This window comes from Amphibalanus amphitrite, unplaced genomic scaffold (assembly GCF_019059575.1).
Source record: "Amphibalanus amphitrite isolate SeventyFive unplaced genomic scaffold, NRLGWU_Aamphi_draft 000069F_arrow, whole genome shotgun sequence".
Lineage (NCBI taxonomy): Eukaryota > Metazoa > Arthropoda > Thecostraca > Balanomorpha > Balanidae > Amphibalanus > Amphibalanus amphitrite.
This window is the reverse complement of record NW_024881565.1, coordinates 85,320-105,286: the sequence shown is the minus strand read 5'-3', so window position 1 is coordinate 105,286 and position 19,967 is coordinate 85,320. Positions and strand designations below refer to the sequence as shown.

Genomic DNA, 19,967 nt, shown 5'->3' with positions numbered 1-19,967 from the left:
AAGGCCCACAAAGGGGGAGAAGCTCCAAATGTCACGTGACTAGTATGCCCTCCAGCGCTCTGTTTTCACCGGCGTTCCTTTTTCGAAGCAATGGGGTTGGGAACTCGATTTTTTAAGAATGCATGAAAATGATAAAACTATTTTCACAGAATTTATGGTGTATACCATTGCCTCATAAAATCAATAAGCTGAGAGAAATGGGGGAAGAAAGATAGGAAACTTGTTTTGAAAAGTTCTTGAAAAAAGATGCTCTTGATGCTGTTACGTCACATGTCACCTTCTGCGGTTGACAAATAATGGCGCATCTGGCGCACCACAGATTACACGTTATATCAATGGGTGAAAGATGTTGTTTGCTTCACTCTGCCATCCGCGCTGTTTTTAACTTTAAATTATGCTAAAACATTTACGGATGAAATGTTCAGTGTCAAAAATTGATGTGTCTGCCGTGTACTATATTCCCACTTAACATGAGCGCGTGATAAACATTTTATGTACCTCGAATTTTCAAATTATAAAGATGATGAATCGGAGGATGCTGAAAAGCAAAAGCTCATTCCAATATTTGGACTACTTTACGATTAAAATGTTTACATTCCTGTCATCTTATTGATCATTTATTTGTTCTTTTTTATGAAAATAACTTAAGGCGTTGAGAACCGAGGTCTATCTACCGTGCCTTAACTTACCGGCAACAGCAATCTATCTACGCCCTACGGTGGCAAGGGAGACTGTAAAAGAAGCGTAGGATGGATTCTAAACAATTCTTTTGTGATATACTGAAGGGCAAAGTGCAGAGAAGAGCGTACAAGTCCTGTTTTGTGCCAGGCTGTTGCAGTAGCACTTATGAAACTCCGAAAACGATCTTCGTTCATGTCCCGAACAACATTACCCTGAGGAGATGATCGTCTGCAATAGCAGGAAGAGCTGATGCAAGTACTTTGAAATCCACTATCAAGTCGGTGCTATTGTTGTAATGATCACTGTGAGGTGAGATATTTTGTGCAAGGGCTGAGTGTAATGCCCAGGAAATGACCTCCATTCGCCCCCTGACCGGTCAGGGTTATAAAATTTGAGTGGATGGCGGTCCGTTTGGGGTTCAGATGTCAGTTGTATTTTGTTACTGTCAAACAATACATGTTATGCTGGCAGCGAATGTGTGTAACGTCGTTTTTCGAAGCAGAAGTTAGAACTGTAACGGCAGAGTGCTTGCTGGTCTCATCGTAAGTATTGTAAGTGTTGTAAGCAAAAGCATTGTCAATATTGTAAGTATTGTGAGCATTGATGTATGGTAGATATCACCTCACATGATCTCGGCTCAGATAACCCTCTCCGGTGTCCCTGTCAGTAAATGGCACCTGGATCATTACAGATAAGATAATTTATCATAATTCTTAAAGAATTGGGTGGTTTTGACTCGTTTACTCGAGGTGCAGGTCGCATTTCAATACTTTTCCATAGGCTTGCAATGTAAAGGTCACGACTCTGACCTAACCTCAGGTCACAGATCAAAAATTCTGAGATATACAAACGACACATACTGCAGGTACTGTTTTGAAGACTTGATGAGAGGAAATAACTTCGTGAAAAACTCAAGCTCTGACGTGTTTGCAAACTTTTCTGAGGTGGGGTCAACAACAGTGTTCGCCATGGGCCGGGCCAGCCCAATGGGCCATGGGCTGGGCTGGGCTACGGGCTGGGCTGGGCTCTCAAATATGAAGGATTGATGGGCTGTGGATGGGCTGGGCCAAGAACTGTAAAGTGGAGTCAGGGGTTCGCGATTGAGACAAAAACTATTACTACATGGCTTATTACATACTGTGCAAGACTAAAAAAACGAGTTGACAAAGCACGCATGCAATATGCATTGTTCATGCTGCTCGCAAAATGTTGTTTCTTTGCTACCTTTGGATCCCTGTGAGGTGTCAATAATTTTTAATCCATTCATTTTTGATGGGCTGGGCCGGGCTGGGCTTCGACGCTTTTACCATGTATGGGTTCGGGCTGGGCCGGGCTGTGAACCCATGGGCCTGGACTGGGCTGGACTGGGATTTTGCGGCCCGTGGCGAACACTGGTCAACAAACCCGCTCTGGTTACCTGACCTGACCTGACCCGGCATTTTTTTTTTTTTTTTTTGCTGAGATGTGCGCAATGAGCATTTAGGAAAAGTCACCAAATATGAGCTGAATGTCTCGCGGCGTTTGGCAATTGTACAAGAAAATCCTGAAAGGTCTCCCCGTCCGAAATAGGGTTAATGTGTATATGAAGAGTTGCAGATGCCAAACATACCCAGATCTAAGACTGCAGTTCCCAGCGCCGCTGCAACGTTTTTAAAACAAACATACATAGGACATACAAACATGTACATAGGATACATAGGATACATAGGATGACAGGCGAATAACAGCTCACGCAAGGAGCGGAGCTCCGCCCCGTCCAAAGTGGCCAACAAAGCAGAGACAGAGGCAGCATCACATCTTCCATCAAAGAACTGGTTTCTGGCTTGGAAGATGAGCTCCATCTTTGCATCCGAGTCGGTGCTGTCAGGAATCAGCTGGTCTAATGGAGTGAGAGTAGTGAGACGACTAGCTATTGTATCAGAGCTGCCTGGTCTTCGTAGCATTTGCACCGATTCTTCTCGATCGGACTCTGAATTCTGTCCCTCCTGCGTATTACTTGAGGCATTGCTATGTAGCTAAGTCTTTGCAGAGTTTCATTACCCATGCTTTGCAAACAGTGCCATAACAACACAGTTAATTAATCACCAAGCTTCTTTGCAAGTTCCAATACAGTTGAATCGCACGCGATTTGAGTGCAAAAATCAAGAGAAGTGCCAACTTGTTCCCGTAAAATATTTTGAATATTGACCTAAAAAAATGAGTAATTTCCAGATAAAATAACAGCGAAATCAGTTTTCGCTTGCCAATAAAACTCACAGATATTGAAGCTCCATTATTAAAGGAACATTTTAGTATATGCCATTCTTGATAAAACTTCTTAGCCACGCAATACCAGCGCAAAATAAAGAGACACTGAAAACACGACCAATCACTCCGATTTACCATAGGAAAATACATAGAAAATGTATGTCTCAACTGCGCCAAATATACAGACAGTTATATACCTACATGTGACGTCATGATTAGCCCGACCAATCAGAAGCAAGTTGTTTTCAGCCACAAATAATTAATTTCTGAATTAACTAGGCATTTTTTTAACAATGTGATTTTAAATTAAATCATTAAAAATTCTGAGCTTTTTTATTTTACCAAAACATACAGAGCATGCAGATAGGTCCCAACCCTATTGTCTTGTGTTGCTTTTCGAAATTCGATTGGTTGGGCATATTTTGCACAAGGTATGACTTGTATTAGTAATTAATTTTTATTCACCGTGGAGTGTGGATTGTCTGGTAAAAGTTATTTATATACACTGTGGTAAAAGTATAAAGCATTTCAATTTCACTCTTGCGACTTGAGCAGTTCCAGACCCAGTTGCAATAGTATCTATGACCGTGAGCTGCACTTTTAAGTTAACACAAGGCCAAGCCGGCCCAAGGCAGCCATGAGCCAATATCTGCCATATGAACCCCCACAATAAACGTGACCTTGATTAGTTTCAACCTTGGCGCCGGCGGAGAAGGTGTAAGCCAGCGCTACCCCGTTACCCAACAATTTATGTTGATAATTATAATTTCTGTTGAGTGTGAATATCAGTTGGGCAAACTACGGGGAGGTAATCACGAACTTGATTAATCAAGTTCATGATTATGACGTCATGAAAATGGGGCGTGGCATGACCATATAAGGAGTTGTAATCAAGATTTTGATTACTTTTCGTGCACCGAACTATTCAAGTGTTTCGTTTCGATTGTTATAATGTCCATATCGACACGATTTTTTACCAGGTGAAACGCAATATTCTATTCTCCCGAAATGATATGGACCGGTAGCAGTGGGATATGTACTTTAGCTCATATGGCGAAAGATAAACTGCTAGCCTAACTTTTTCAGAAAAGTGATATTTTTTAAAGCCCTTTTTAGGCGGATATTATTCTTTTATCCACATTTTTACGTTTCTAATTTAAAAATAAATCATTGAACATTCATTTTACACACGTCTTAAATTGGTCGTAATAAAGATTTCTTCGAAAAGGCACCGTCGCCTATTAGCACGCCGCCATTTGTCGTGTTGTCGGTGTGTGGGTGAGGCCGGAAATTGGCGCCGAATTATTGGTAATTTGGTTCTTATAGGTAAAATTAGCATTTTTTAAATAATTTAGATCATGTTTGTAAATTTGAATAGCCTCAACCTTCATGTGCGTCGGTATAAATGTTGAAATATCGCGATAGAATTTATGATGATTTTGTAGGCTATCATGGCGCATGCTTTCCGCGGTATAATATTTTAATTATTTACGAAATGTATTGCTATTTACAGGGTTATAGTTTATTTTAAAGTAAATAATAGGCCTATTTTGTTGTTTGGGGCAATTGTTGATTAGAGAGGCACATTTAACTGCCCACAGTAGCTAGAAATGTTATGGCCTGGCAGGTTGTGCGAAAGTTTGCAGTGTGGCCATATCATTTATTCAGTCAATTGTCTGTGCAAGCAGGGACCAATAGGATATATCTTCTAGTTTTTAATGAAAAGTTAAATTTGGGCTTATGCTAAGTTATTCATACTTGCATTCTAAGTGGCTTTGTCATGGATTCATAGAACAATAATAGAAGTGGTGACTGCAAATGTGTCTGTTTTTCCACAGCTCATCAAAGCACCACCTCCTCGCTGTAGCAGTGGGCGTCGCCGTCACCACAGTATTGTTCAGGAAGCTCGTGATAATGGTACCTATGGTCTCACGTTGAGGAACGCTCAATCAAAAAATGATATGATGAATTTCTTTGGAATTAAGCGGACTAAGTACAGCTACATTTGTATTATGTGCATCGCTCATGCAAGACAGCAGGCCAGGATGCAGGGACACACAGCTGCAGGTATGTATGAATTGTTTTTGCAATAGATGGTTGTAGTGTTTTGTTTTGTTGCTGGTGTGTCACGTTCAGTTTTGTGCATCACGTTCAGACACTACAGTGGTCCAGTCCAGTGTACATTTTGCACACTCAAGCTGGGCATGCTGAAAATAATTCGCTGGAGCTCCTTTAGTGTAATCTCATGAAGTTGCCTGGCACAACTTGAGAACTTTGCGAGCTCACATGACTCATCCCCAGTTTTGTCCTGACACAGCCCAATCTAATCCTTTTTCAAGATACAGGCATTGTCTAATGTTTTCAAAACAATTTATTCTAATCTAAATGCAGAAACTTCTTCACTAATGCATGTGTAATTTGTACCTACATTTTCCAAACTGCTGAGTCTGAGGCATTGTACATTATTTTCACATCATGTGCCAAAATGTAGTACCTATCAGTGCCCTGCGCCAACTCATCAGGTCCATGTCTTGTCTTGTTTGCCTTGTTACATCCGCCTACCTCTCCTCCATCATTTCTTCCTTCCATCTTTCCTTGCTTCCTTCCTCACTCCCTCCCCTCTCCTCTCCTCTCCTCTCCTCGTGTCTCCTCTCCTCTCTCCCCTCCCCTCCCCTCCCTCCCTCCCTCTCTCCCTCCCTCCCTCCCTCTCTCTCTCTCTCTCTCTCTCTCTCTCTCTCTCTCTCTCTCTCTCCCCTTTACTCTTTCCCTCCTTCTCTCCTATTCTTTCTCCTCCATTTTCTCCCACGCAATGTTAAGTGTACCTATAATTTGGTTATGAACATTTTGCAGGGGATGAGCTGGAGAACCTGCATCGCATTCTCCAAGAGACGACGGAAGCCAACGGAGGCCCGCAAAACTTTCCATCCCATAATCGTGAATGGAGAGCTGGGCGGGGAAGACGCGGTATTCGTCGAGGCCCAGGAGGTGGTATCGGCGCCACCAGACCAAGCATTCCTGCTGTGGCAGGCCACCTTTTGGATTTTTAACATCAAAACTCCTAAAGACATGGTCAATCTGAATTGGTTTCTGAGAACCAAAGTGTTTGGTGGGGTGAAGGCCGATGTGCCGCCATCAGCGGCGGCCATTGCGACCGTGAAGCAAGTGGAGTGAGATCCCCGTAGAGCATGCCGCTGCGGGGTGTCGGAAGCGTTTGCCAATTCTTTGAGCCTTCCACTGGCAGGACTATAAATACACATTTCTTGAAATATATCTTTGATCTGTGCTTGGTTACACGGGCTCTGGGTTGTGACGCTATTCGTCCAATATATGTAGTCGACGGTCGTATGCAGATTATCATTTGAGCTGACTTATGGTCAGGCCGCTTATCGCGGACAGCGGTGTTCTTGCTCGGGGTGGTCTTTTTTCAGCTCCGTGTTCGGCAATGTGAGCGAGCAAGCGCGAGAAGAGGTGTGCTCGTGCACAAGTTCACATGTGTGTGCCACATCCCTAACTCGTCTAAAGCTTACAGCTATTGAGTCTCTAGCCACCCACCAAAATTGAAAAACAATCGGTGACGCCGTTCCGGAGATACAGAAATAAGGTGCGCGTGTGCAAATATATCCTATCCCCGATTCGTCCAAAGCTTATAGCTAATCCGCTTCCAGCCACACACAAAATTTGAACAGGCTCGGTCAAGTCATTCATGAGAAACATTAACTGCAACATAAATTCCATCCCACCAAAACTGATTGATTTTGTCTATTATATACACCATTACCATTGTATCTTTTAATTAGCTGCATTGTTCAACGGTCGCCAGTAGCACGATCAGCGCGATCAAAATCGTGATTAGCCAGCTGAATGCGAAATCAAGATCATGATTAGCCAGCTGGCTGCGTAATCAAGAAGTTGATCATCGGACTCCCGGGACGACGCCTCGTAATCAAGTTGTTGATTACGTTTTGGTTGCAATCTACCGCCTCACGATTTTCAACTTGAATCATTCAAAGATTACACTTGTAGAGTGACTTCTTCTCTATCGGTCTTAAAATTTTCGTGCATCTCCGTAGACCCTGAATCGAGATTCGGCCGTTTTCGTGACGGGCTGCAAACATGACCAAATATGGGCATAAAATAATCATGAACTTGATTAATCAAGTTCTTGATTACCTCCCCGTAGTTTGCCCAACTGATATAAGAACCAAGAACTAAGAAGTCCTTTCCAAATCTGCAGGTTCCTGAAACATGATTAATTTTTAATGTTTTTTCCATATATTAATCAATTGTCTACCTTTATTTATTTCAGGCACCATGCAGTAAATACCTCTGGAGGCACTGAAGTCCACTCTACCTGCTGCTTTTCATCTCATTGAAGCTACCTGCTACCCACAACCCAGTAAGTGTTTTGGTTCCTCTTGTTGCCACTCTTGTCCTCCATCCTCCCCAAATGGCAATCAAATCTTCCTCCAAGGTGGCGCCATATGCTTTTGACTATTCACGTGGCGAGGTATGGATGGGACACATCCTAAAACTGCTCTACCGCTTGGTGGGAATGTTCTCTGATCTGGTTTTTGGACTGGTCTACAATAATCGCACTGAGCCACTGCCACCAATCCGTGATCTGGTGCTGCTTGAGAGCACAGCCAGCCTTGCACTAAAGATTCGTCAGGGCCACCTGCGCAGTGAGGAGGTGGTGCGCTCGTTCATGGAGCGCATAGAACAGGTGAACCCAGTGCTCAACTGCGTCACTGAGCACCGGTTTGAGGCAGCGCTGGAGGAGGCACGTGCCGCCGATGCGCTGGTGGCCAGCGGCACCCGCTCTGAGGCCGACCTCGAGCGCGACATGCCCTTCCTGGGCGTGCCATTCACCGCCAAGGACTCGATCGCCATCGCCGGGATGCGGCACACGGTCGGGCTGTGGGCGCGCCGGGACGTGGTGGCCGACGAGGACGCCGAGGCGGTGCGGCTGCTGCGCCGCGCCGGCGCCATCCCGCTGGCGCACACCAACGTGCCCGAGCTATGCATGTGGTGGGAGACCTCCAACCGCATCTATGGCCGCTCGTGCAACCCGTACGTGACGAGCCGCATCACGGGCGGCAGCAGCGGCGGCGAGGCGGCGCTGCTGGCCGCCGCCGGCAGCCCGTTCGGCCTCGGCTCCGACATCGGCGGCTCCATCCGCATGCCGTGCTTCTTCAACGGCATCTTCGGCCACAAACCGACGTCGAACGTGGTGTCGAACGTGGGTCAGCTGCCTCTGGCCACCGGCGAGCTGAACACGTTCCTGGTGACGGGCCCGATGTGCCGGCACGCCGGTGACCTGCTGCCGCTGTACCGGGTCATCGCCGCGCCGGCCGCCCACCAGCTGAGCCTGGACCGGCCTGCGCGCGCCGCCCACTTGCGCTACTTCCTGGCAGAGGACGACGGCGGCTTCCCGTTGGCCAGTCCCGTACACGGCGACATCCGCGGCGCGATGCGTCGCGCCGCCCGCCTGCTGGAGGCCGCCCACGGCGTGCGCGTGCGACCGCTCCGACTGCGGTCCATGTTCCACCAGCTGGAGATCTGGGCGCACAAGATGGCCGCCGTGACGGAGGCGCCGCCGTTCGCGGCCGAGCTGCGCGAGCGTCGCGGCGCCATCCGGCCTGGCTGGGAGCTGATCAAGTGGTGCCTGATGCTGTCGGAGCACACGCTGCCGGCCATCGTGCTGGCGCTGACCGAGCACGGCCTGTCGCCCGACTCGGAGCACGGCCGCCGCTGCCTGCGGCTCTGCGAGACGCTCAAACTCGAGCTGGAGACGGCGCTCGGCGAGGACGGCGTGCTGCTCTACCCGACCCACCCGACGCCGGCGCCCTACCACATCCAGCCGCTCTTCAAGGGCTTCAACTTCGCCTACACCTCCATCTTCAACGTGCTGGAGCTGCCTGTGACGCAGGTGCCGCTGGGCCTGGGCTCGTGGGGCGTGCCGGTCGGCCTGCAGGTGGTAGCCGGCCGCGGCCGCGACCATCTCAGCCTGGCAGTGGCCTCCGAGCTCGAGCGGCTGGCCGGCGGCTGGGTCAGCCCGTCAAAGATCGAGTGAGTACTGAGCGGTGACATCGATCAATAACCCCTGTAGAGGGAGGATGACTCTTGAAATCTAAGGCAGTCATCAATACCAGCTTTACCAGTTTACCAGTATCTTATCACTTGGTACTCGGGATGATTCTGACCGCATTTGACCTTCATTAGCATATACCTATTAGCCAGTGCAGTCGATGAATTTTTGACAAATTGCTATTTCTATACGTACAGTCCACAGCAGAAGTAATGTGGGGTTTCGGTCATGGGTATGTTCTGCTTCTGAAGCTTAGGAACGATTAGCCAGACTACAATGAAACTTTGAATGTAGCTTATATGTATCGTCACCCTTGCAGCTGCAACTTTAGCTATTGACATCTTCTTTTCGATCACTCCGCATTAAACAATCGCCAGTCAAAGCCAACCGTTGAGATTGGTAAAACCCTACATTACTTTAGCGGTGGGCTGTACATTCGCCATTCGGATCCATTACAGTCATTGAGGAGCTGACGATTGCAATGAGTCAGTGGGCTAGTGGAATGTAGGTTAATCGCTTGGTGTCCTTATTTTACCAGTTTCTGCCATTATCTCCAGTTGTTAGTTTCCAATGTGGTGGCATGACTCGCGACATGAGGATACATCTGTTGTGAATCGGTCGGCTGGTGCTGGAGCTGGGTCACGGTAGAAAGTTGTTTAATCCTCACTCACCTGACCGCGTGCGTCACATGCATGCCGCGCGATCGCCGGACTGTTGCTTAAATACGTGTTTGAGAATTTATGATTGTTAACACGTTTTAATCTGCAGTGGTGCTTTCAACATGTCAGCGTCCTATAGCAATGCCATGACAGTTGATTGATAAATGCCTTGCTATTACAGCTTGTAGCATCTTTGTTGCGTAGTTGGACTGTTGGTGCAGTTGATTATGCCAGAATGAACAACTCATCAGGGCCTTGTGAGTACGGTTCACGATGTGATGCTGGTATCGGGTCTTATGTAACCGGTGTGTGGTGCGGCGTCTTGTCCAGGAATTTGTACTTGTAGCGTTAAGTAAGGGACAGGATTGTACGTTATCAGCGTGCGATGCGATTCGTGCTCATACGGGCTTAAGGTGCTTTATCGGGACGGTATAGTGTCGTTGGTACGATGTGGATAGGTGTATGGGTGCTGGAATTAACTGGAGTTTCTGGAGAGCTGGGTACATTTCACGTCAGTGGGCATGTTGTGATCCTATGTCGTAGAGCCGAGCAACGACGCTGGTTTTGTATGGAGATAATTTTTGGTGTGTAGCTTTCGATGGATAGTTTTTCTGCGCTGTGGTTCAGCTGTCATGGTGCTTCCACATTATACGTAGTGTGCATCACCCCGTGCCTCTTGTCGGTCCGCGGAGGCGGCGATGGATGGTGGATTGAAAGCGTTTTGTCTCGTGGTGACTACCGACTTGCGTCGTGTGCTAGACTTGAGCTCAACTCTGCTACCTTTACTACGCTAGGCACCAGATTGCAAACGGGCCTCAGCTAAATCGTTGCCAGTTTTCAACTATGCTCTGCTATGGAACCGTTGTAATCCATCGCTGCATTACCTGAACTGAGTGTGCGTATCTACCATATATGCACCTCCACCGTGACCTGCCAGTCTGTTTTGATCTGCTAAATAACGCGCTGATTTATTTTGTTCAATAAATGAAGCCAGAATGACGCTCTTTACAGATCGGCTCGGTAAAAGCTTTTGCCTTTGGTTCACTGCTTTATAGAAGTCTTAACATTATCGAAATGAACTACGCCTGTGCCACACTGATATAGATCATACTTAGGTGCCAATTTCGGCTTGAGACATTGCGATATAAGTTGGCTGAATATTCTGGCACGTCGGCCGGCTGTAAGTACCACATTATTTTCGTGTTCCAGACTGCGGGGTCTGGGATTTCATCGCACGCGAATTGCCCTGCTATCAGGCTCCAAGTGGCTCTATCAAATAGCGGAACACGATAAACGAGAGAGCTATCGGTGCCATATATTTTATTCTATGAATAAGTTAGACTTATTGAGCTTATTGTAGGGGGCAAAGTGTAGACCTCTTGATGTCTCGCCTCGCTAGCAGAATGAACAAAGGTTTTGAAGAATGGAGAGGGTAAGTGAAACTTGAAAGGCAAGATATGGGCTGTGACCATTTGCTTATCGCATCGCTGTTGAAAACGATCGATTCACGACTACGTTTCGCGTGGGTGCAACTGTCCTAACGAGAGACATGTGACTGGGGCCCCGCTCCACCGTCGGCGTCTGGGATCCGATAACTGTCTCGGCGCGTCTCCTTCGCCCCAGTGAGCCGTGTGTATCAGTGTGACACCGCCCTGTCGCCAGGAGTCGCCGGTTGCCATGGAGACGGCCACGCTGCGCGGGGACGCCGAGCTGCGCCGTCTGCCGGCGCACGTGCGCCACACGCTGGGTCAGATGCTGGCCACCCGCGGCGCCTGGAGGACGCTGATGGGTCGGGTGCGCCGACCGGGCACCGACACGGCACTCTTCACCGCCGAACACGTCCAGTAAGACACCGGCTCACCGAAATACTCGCCACGCGCCTGTCGATAATGCCAGATAACGCAACCAGTGAGATATCACCAGGCTCGTCTGATCGGCGACGTGAACCAGTGCCTGACTCGCTTGATTATTGTCATAGTCTTGAAAGTTCATTGCTCACATTAATGTTTCATTTTCTATATCGTCTTAGCTGCAGGTGAACATTCGCTTCTATCTAGACCATGGCTCAGGCGAGAACTTCTCAGGCACGCCATGTCGCCGCATTACGCCGCTGTGTCCCGCCTCTCCCACAGGCTTGTGGAGGCCGAGAGCGCCCGCAGCGGTCGCAGCGAGACGGACCTGGTGCTGGACGAGTGGGGCACCTGGGGCAGTCGCGAGCAGCGGCCCACCGTCGACGACCTGGTGACCCTGCTGACCGAGCTCAGTCTGTACCGGGCCGCCGACTACATCAACATCAACGTGCTCGATGGTGCGTGTCTGTGGTGGGAAGATGGGACGGTGCTCTCGTGGGTATGGGAGGGATGGAGTATGCCTCGGATGGGACCGGTTGGGTAGGTGACGCCACCGGTCGGTAACCGGTCGCCGACGGCGGCCAGGTCCGCCGGTCAGGTCAGGTCCCGCCGGCCGCCGCCGCCAGCTGAGCGGACCGGTTACCGGTCTGATCAGGCTATCCGGTGGCGACATCTGTTGGGATCCTGGAACCAACTGCTGTGTGGCTGTGTGTGGATGGTTAGCGAATAGTGATCCATTTCGCCAGACGAGGAGCTGCACTTCAGCTTATACTCTGCCTCGGTACTCGTAAAGTGACGTGCTCCCCGGCCTCCACCAACCACTGTATGTTTAGCTCACTATACCCCGCCCCCCCCCCTCTGCAGTGGCGCCGATGGCGCGTCCGACGCACGGTCCGGGCGCCTCTGAGCCGCTGGATGACGCCGCCATCCAGCGGCTGCTGGCCGACCAGCTGCGCCGTGAGCCGGTCACCGCCGAGCCGCCGGCGCCGGACCGGAGCGACCGGCCGGGCCTGGTCACCCAGCTGGAGATGCAGCTCGAACAGGAGAGGCTGGACAGACAGCAGGAGCGGCAGCAGCAGGAGCCGGCGGCGGCGGCGGACCCGGGCCCCGAGCCGGCCGCCGACATCAGACACTTCAGCTACTGCTACCTAGAGAAGGTAACTTTTCTACTGCAGCGGGTGGGATTCTTACTTCTCTTCAGTAGTATCATGGTGATAGACATGGCAAGTCTTTTGAAATTCATCGGACAAGCAGAACTGTGGAGGTATGTAGGAGATGTAACGCTAATCTGAATTGTGAAACGGCACGTCAGGGAATCTGCAAACTGGTCAAGCTTGTCACAGCCAATCACTTGTCACGTCGCCATATATCGCATTTTATTTCACTCTTTCGACAACACTCCCCTCCTCTCCCCTACGCCTGCCTTATTTTCCAACCAGTAGCGGCGGAACACCTTCAATTAAGGGGGTGGGGACACTGCCGACTTTTGGTCCCATTCTTTCCATGCAACGCCCATAGGGTTAATGTTTTAATGCCAAAATCAAGGGGGGGGGGCACGGTGCCCCGGTGCCCTCCCCGTTCCGCCACCTATGTTTCCAACCCGTACTCTCGTCCCCGCAGATTACTAACGAGTTTGACGACGGCCCGGTGTCGGCGGGCGGCTGTCGGCTGGGCGCCGGCGCCTACGGCACCGTCTACCTGGGCACGTGTGAGACGGCCGAGCGGCTGGCCGTCAAACGGCTGCTCATGGACGCCGAGCCCGTGCGCCGACAGTTCCGCACAGAGGTCGAGGTCATGTCGAGGTCAGTCGCCACTCGGCCGAGAGGGTGGCAGCGGCGATGATGGAAGTTATCGTAGATGGGTGGCTCATAAAATCGCCCGTCTTCTACGGCGTCTGATGGTTTTGTTGTGCACTCAAATGGTTGACTCCTCAATTCTTCATACACAAACTCTGCACAAAGAAATGACTCAAGAACTGAAGTCAAGCGTCACATACACATACACCTATACACACAGAGCCGGTCGGGGTCTTTCCGCCGTCGGTGCCGCTACCCTGTGCTCCCTAGCGCGCCGCGGTCACAGCGCCCCTCCGGTTCCCTCCTCGCTGAATGCTTGGTTGCAAAGGTCTTTGTGGAGGTAGAAGAATATGTATCCGTTTCTCTGGTGTCCCTCGCCCAAAACTTCGGCCTCGTCGACGCAGCTGACTCGGCGATCGTCATAATGGTACCATCGGTCCCTGTCGACGCTGTATACGTCCGACACGTAGTGTCCGGAGTGCGTGTTGCCGCCGTGGTGGCTGACGACGCTCACCAGTCGGTAGGTAAAGTCGCCGGCCAGGTCCGTTGAGCAGAGAGACTGGTCGTCTTCCACGCAGGACTTCGGGAAATGTACCTGCTCCGAGGCGTCGGCCGGCGCTCCCTCCTCCAGCGACCTCATCATGGCTTCCTTGAGCTCGCGGTCTTCGCGGGTCCGCGCCGGATTGGACTCGGGGTCGGCGTCCTGCGCTACCAGCTCGGCCTGCGCTGGCGGCAACGGCGGTGGCTCGGCACCGGTCGCTGACATGGGCCGCGGCGCCGCGGCTCCGGCCGTCACCGGCGAGCCGACGGCGGCAGACTCTGGCAGGCCGGCGGTGGCGGCCGGTACTGGAGACGGTCCCCGGGCGGTGGCCGGCGGCGACGGACCCGAGCTGGGCGCCTCAGACTCCTCGAACTCGGGGAGGGTGCATCGGGAAGGCTTTGAGCACTTCCACTCGGGAGGCCGGGTGACGTCGTCCGCGACATACTCGTTTAGCGAAAGGAACTTCGGAATGTCAACATTGGCACGGATTTTTATCGATTTTCCTCCAAGGAAGGCGTACCGGTTGAGCTGGAGTATCAGCGTCCTGGGCAGCTGGCTTATTTTGGTGGTGACGCGGCACTCGTCATGGCGGCAGTGCTGACAGAGCAGCTCGCGCCGGTCAGGCCGCATGCACAGCCGCAGTGCGTCCAGCAGCGTGGGCGCCTCTGTGCCCTGGTGGCGCGGCACGCTGACAAACCAGCTGATGTTCTCTTGTTGTTTCAGTACCGTTTCATGACACTTGGTGCACATGTAGCTCTCGATGGTCTGGTACTGAAAGTTGTCTCGCACCGGGTTGTCGGTCGGCCGCTGCGCGTCGATCTCTTCCTTCAGGGTGTCTAGCAGGCGCAGCAAGAACTCGTTGGCGTCCTGCATCTCGATGCCTCGGAACGCCGGATCAATTTCGGCGAACACGTCGCGTAGGTCGTTAAGATGGCTAAAGACTGATTTGCTAAGCGCCTTCTGGCGCAGCACCATCAGTTTGGCGACGGCGCGCAGCGTGCGACACTGGTCGCTCACGCCCGGGTCCGAGATCAGGGAGACCATCTCACTAAGGAACGGTCGCAGGCCCAGCAGCGACTGCAGGGTGGCGTTCTGATAGCAGGAGTTCCCGTAGTTGGGTAGGCCGATATGCAGAGGGTCCTTGCCGTCCTTGTCGGAGTCTAGGGGCCGGATGGTCGGGATCAGCTGCAGGTCGCGGCTGACCGTCTGCGCCTTACCGCAGTGCAGCTGCAGGCTCTTCCCGCCCTCACTGGACTTGCGCAATGACGACGGCGGCCGCATCTGTTGACTGGCGGCGAACCGCGAGCCGCCGGCGTCGGCCAAGTCACCGTAGCACCGACGTGAGCCGGCGCTGGCCACCTGCAGCCGCTCCAAGTTTTCCTTGTCGGCGCGGTCCGGGCAGCTGGACGCCCGCTCAACCGATCGCGACGGTCGCGGACGCCTGGCCTTGGGCGGATGCGGCGAGCCGCCCCCTCGTCGGGAGACATCGCTGAGCCAGCGCGGCGACGGCAACTCGTTCTCGCGCGCCCGCAGAGGAGACGAGCTCCGCCGCGGCGAGGAGCGCCATCGTGAGCCGCTGTCGTCGTTCTGGTAGCTCTTGCCGCTGCTGTAGCTCGACGTGGGCGTCGGCACGGAGGCAGGCGCGCCGCCGGCCAACGACTTGGCCGCCTCCGCTGCGGGGCTGGTCGCCAGCGCAACGGCTGGTGGCTTCACACTGGCTGTGTTGGTAGTTGTATTCACCTGTTGCGGCAGTAGTCCAGATGTTAGTAGGACAGAGGTGGCGTTTCCCCGCATCACGGCAATTGACAGCCGTTGCCAGAGCCATTCTGTCTCCCGTTTGTCTCCCGACGCAGCGGTCAAACGCGCACCAAGCTCTCGGATCAGGGTTCTGGTTCCAGGGCCGCAGGCACCGCCGGTCTCAAACGCAACCGGTTCGAAACGATAGCGCTGAGCAAGATCGGCGTACTTGTACCGTTTCCTGACCTCGGCATCCCGTGCTGCTTGGCCAGCAGCTACAGCAGCTGACGCAATGTTGCAGTCGGCGAACGTGCTGACACACGTTGCGTCCCACACTAGAGACATGCCGCCGGAGAACGGGTAGAGCGTCATGCCATCTGGGCGCTTTCCGTCCCCACGGTCCAGACCGATGGGCTCGAGTAGAGCAGGGATGTTGGCTGAGAGCAGAGCTCGCCTGAGCACGTCGTTCAGTGCTGTGTGTCTGGGATGCCTTCCAGCACTGTAGCGACAGGTCAGTGAGTGATAGCCCAGGCCATCTGCCAGTGAGCCGCATCTGCAGCGATGAGGGCTACACACTGCGGCTCCCACACGCAAAGCGATCGAGATCCGCAGCGTCTCGTTATTCAGTAGCGTACCGATGGTGGCTGACGGTATGGCACGCAGCCAGGCTCCACTTTCAGGAGTTGCTGCACTCAGCATTCGAGCACGGGCAAATTGATTTGCCTGCGAGAGCAGGGAGTCACGATGACGCTCGGCTAAGGGAGAATCCCATGCTCTCTGATGGTTTTTGGCCTCACCATCTGGAGCCGATCTGTCCCCGGCTTTGCTCTGCCAGACCTCTGTCACTTTTGCTCGTTCTTGCATGACAGAGGCGGTGCATGCGGTTGGCAGCAGTGCACAAATGTTCAGCTGACTGCGGTGCAGTGAGGCCACGTAACTAGGCAGAGCTACATCTTCTGTTCGCCTGAGCCCAATACCGCCATACCTGACTGGTAAGACCGCCTGTTCCCAACTGGCATCATCAAATCTGACATTGGTCAGGCCAGCCAGTGAAGACTTGAGCTTCTTGTCGATCATCTGCAGCAGGTCAGGCTGTTCATACAGGGGGGCGGCTCTAAGAAGATACTGCAATTTCGGCAGCCAAAGACAGTTGCAGAGCAGAAAGAAGGCGCTGTGTGCGTCAAGGTGGTGGAGACGCTCTATCATGAGGTCCAGTTCCTCCATTTTCTTCGCCATAACTGCTCGGGCAGCAGTGTCCGTGATGGGAGCCCCGAGAACCGTCAGCTCGGCGTCGGTCACAACGGGGGCGCGCGGGAGCAGCTGGTGGATCTTGCCTACCGCTGAGACCCTCTGCTCGTCTGTGGCAGTTGAAGGTAGGATAATCTCACACTTAGCCGGATTTATGTCGAGACCAATAGAGGTGGCAATAGAGGTGGCCGAGACCAATAGAGGTTATGTCGAGACCGGCTAGAGGTGGCCCGCCGGCGTCTGATTGTCCGCTACGTTACGCAGCTCTTGGTTGTGAAAGGCTCTGCCGGTTCAGTTGCAGACGCTCGAATCTGCAGGTTCCGCTAGTTTCCGTGTGACTTCCGTGATGTCTCAGACACTTCTCAGTACTCTGCTGGCTCCCCGTGTGAACCCCGTGCTGCCCTCAGTTTCAGACACGCGAACCTGCTGGAGCTGCTGGGGTTCTCGTGTGACGGCGCCCACAACTGCCTAGTGTTCAGCTACATGTCCAACGGCTCGCTGCAGGATCGGCTGGCCTGCAAGGTGAGACCAGACCGTCTGAGCATGTTTGAATATCACTGTTTGAATATCATACCCTAATCTGTCTGTCTTCAATATTTACTTACACCGTGCATTGGGGATCATTATGACATAGCTTGTTACAATTAATTGATCAAACTGGATTAATTGCCAACACTTTATTTGTGACATTTATTCTTTGAGAAAGGCGTTTTGAAATGATAAACCTAGATTCTTCTTCACACGACAACAACTTATCCATCCATGACCCTCCTCCACACGAAGGATAATATCCTGGTCCCCAATACGAGGCAACACCACTGTCGCCATGTATTGCTTATGCCACTCTTCTGTCGGAGCACCGGACCAACCCGCTGGCTGCGGCAGGACAGGACGGGACGGGCTGGGGGGCAATGCTTGTGGTTTGGCCTCTGACGGTAAACGGCCGGCCATTGGCCTTGTTTTACCACAATCAGAATGTCAAACGGTGGCCGGGCAGTGAGGTATCGAATGTCAATTCTGTCGCTCAACCGCGGGGTTAGTCAGGTGGACCTAGTTGGCATATGGCAACTTATGAAAACTGGTTGAATCTGACGTTTGTTTGCTGTTTGTGTTTAATGCAAATGCTACAAGTGTATTTGAACAAGTGCATGTGAACAACAAGCGACCTTCATTTTCTCATTTTGGACATTTTTTTTTACTGCAAGACAATTACTATACCAGTTACAACGAAGCACCATCTGGCATCCAACCCAAATAATAACTCCTGTCCATTCTTTTACCATGTGAAATAGTCTTCAGCCATCACTGCTTGTTCTGTCGTTGTATTAGCGCCCTCTGGAGCGTGCGTGCCGCTGCCCGTCGTACACTCCTACCAGCCTCCACCGCCTAGTCTCACAGCGCTGTCCTCCGTTCCAGGGTAACAGCACTCCCTCGCCGCGATCACTGCGATTTTACCCCGCTGTCCTCCGTTCCAGGGTAACAGCGCGCCGTTGCCGTGGGCCCGCCGGCTAGAGGTGGCCGTGGGCACGGCACGCGGCGTGGTCCACCTTCACACCAGTCGGGAACGACCGCTCATCCACCGAGATATAAAATCGGCCAACATCCTGCTGGATGACGATTTCACCGCCAAGGTGGGTCACGAAGTCGCCGACAGGATAGGTGAATCATGAGAGGGTATTCATGTCGAGGGCGACTGGAGGGGAGGCTCTCGAGGTCGGCAAATTAACGTAGGGTGAGCTCATTGCATGGGTGAGTGATTGTTTATTTAGTTATCAGAATAGGATGATAGTGGCAAAGCCAGTTCCAATAGAGGCAGGTGAAATTGCCCTCACAATCAAACAGTTCTTTGTAGGGAACATTTTTCCGACACTCCGTCTGTATCTCGCCACCAAACATTCACTTGTTTTTTTTTTCTTCACCTGAAATGTATTTTTTTTTCACCTCGATGAACGCTCCTCACCAGCCCCTCCCCTGGGCCGCTGTCAGGTGGGCGACTTTGGTCTGGCGCGCGAGGTGAACGGAGGCCGCAGCACCTCCACCCTGCTGACCAGCACCGTGCTCGGCACGTCCGCCTACATGCCGCCAGAGGCCTTCAGGGGCGACGTCTCCGTCAAGCTGGACACCTTCAGCTTCGGCATCGTGAGTATCGAATGTGACAGGTGTCATAGATGGAAGCTGGCAGACGCACGCAGGGAATTTATGACATCAGCTGTGAACGAGCATCATGCAAGGATCTGCTCGAGGACACAGGCCTGTTATCCATTGGATGAAAGCCTGAGCTGATATATATATAGCCTCTGTTTTAAAACCCGCGCCCTGAAGGGGGGGGGGCATTTTGGCCCCCCATGTGGTTTTTCTTAAATAGCGAGAAAACGGCGGCGCGCAGCGCCGCCAAATTTTAGGTACATTCCCGGGCATCAATTTGACACCTTCATACAAAATTTCAAGTCACAGGTCACCTTGGGTCAGGAGTTATTGAGGTCAAACTGAGGTCATGTTCGAGTAAAAATGAGCAAAAAACATGACATCTTGAAAAGCTCACCAAATCTACAGTTAACATGCAATTTTAAAGTTCTTTTTGTGGTTGTGTAGATAAAAGACAGCGCTATAAAACTGCTATCTCGGATTTTCGAAATTTTGTGATTTATACCAAAAAAAATGAAAAAAATGATTTTTTTTTAAAGAAAAAAACTTTAAAAAATAAAAAAAAATCGAATTTCGGAAAAAACGGAATATATGTGATAGTCCCTGCGCTCTTCGATATACATACCAAATTTGAGATCGATACCTCCTTTTTGGCCAAGTTCTAGCGAAAAAAAAACTGTTCAAAAATGATGACGTCAAACTTTTGAGCTCAATTTTTAGCAATTCTAGACCACCTAGCGCAAAACGGAGACCACCATTGAACTCCCCGTGACGAGCTGCATCGAATCGATACCAATTTTATGCAAAAATATCAACTTTGAAATTTGACCTAATTTGACCTGACCTTGACCTGACTTTGACCTGACCTTCACCAAAACATAATTTCAACTGACCCCAAGGGCTGCCTGTCCTACATAATTGCATTTGGCATATAAAATGGACCATAAAACATGCATCACATGATATTTTTAATTT

At 51.3% G+C, this 19,967-nt stretch overlaps 2 protein-coding genes across 2 annotated transcripts in view; both read left to right on the top strand.

The window, feature by feature from the left end:
• The first annotated feature begins 7,234 nt into the window (after positions 1–7,234).
• The window catches only part of LOC122379017 (interleukin-1 receptor-associated kinase 4-like), a 29,222-nt gene continuing 16,489 nt past the window's right edge, over positions 7,235–19,967 (top strand). Inside the window, exons 1-8 of the mRNA XM_043360855.1 lie at positions 7,235–7,324; positions 11,338–11,519; positions 11,808–11,983; positions 12,390–12,682; positions 13,146–13,327; positions 17,255–17,369; positions 18,323–18,478; positions 18,834–18,986. Of these exons, the coding sequence (XP_043216790.1) occupies positions 11,353–11,519; positions 11,808–11,983; positions 12,390–12,682; positions 13,146–13,327; positions 17,255–17,369; positions 18,323–18,478; positions 18,834–18,986 (1,242 nt within the window). The 5' untranslated portion in view covers positions 7,235–7,324; positions 11,338–11,352. The remainder of the gene's footprint in view (positions 7,325–11,337; positions 11,520–11,807; positions 11,984–12,389; positions 12,683–13,145; positions 13,328–17,254; positions 17,370–18,322; positions 18,479–18,833; positions 18,987–19,967) is intronic.
• LOC122379015 (fatty-acid amide hydrolase 2-like) lies at positions 7,318–10,669 on the top strand. Its single transcript, XM_043360853.1, has one exon. It carries the CDS (start codon positions 7,376–7,378, stop codon positions 8,999–9,001), a length of 1,626 nt encoding a protein of 541 aa, XP_043216788.1. The 5' UTR covers positions 7,318–7,375; the 3' UTR covers positions 9,002–10,669.

Bases quoted from the DNA above. Each gene is read 5' to 3' on its own strand.
- LOC122379015 (XM_043360853.1), top strand. From the start codon at position 7,376: ATGGCAATCAAATCTTCCTCCAAGGTGGCGCCATATGCTTTTGACTAT.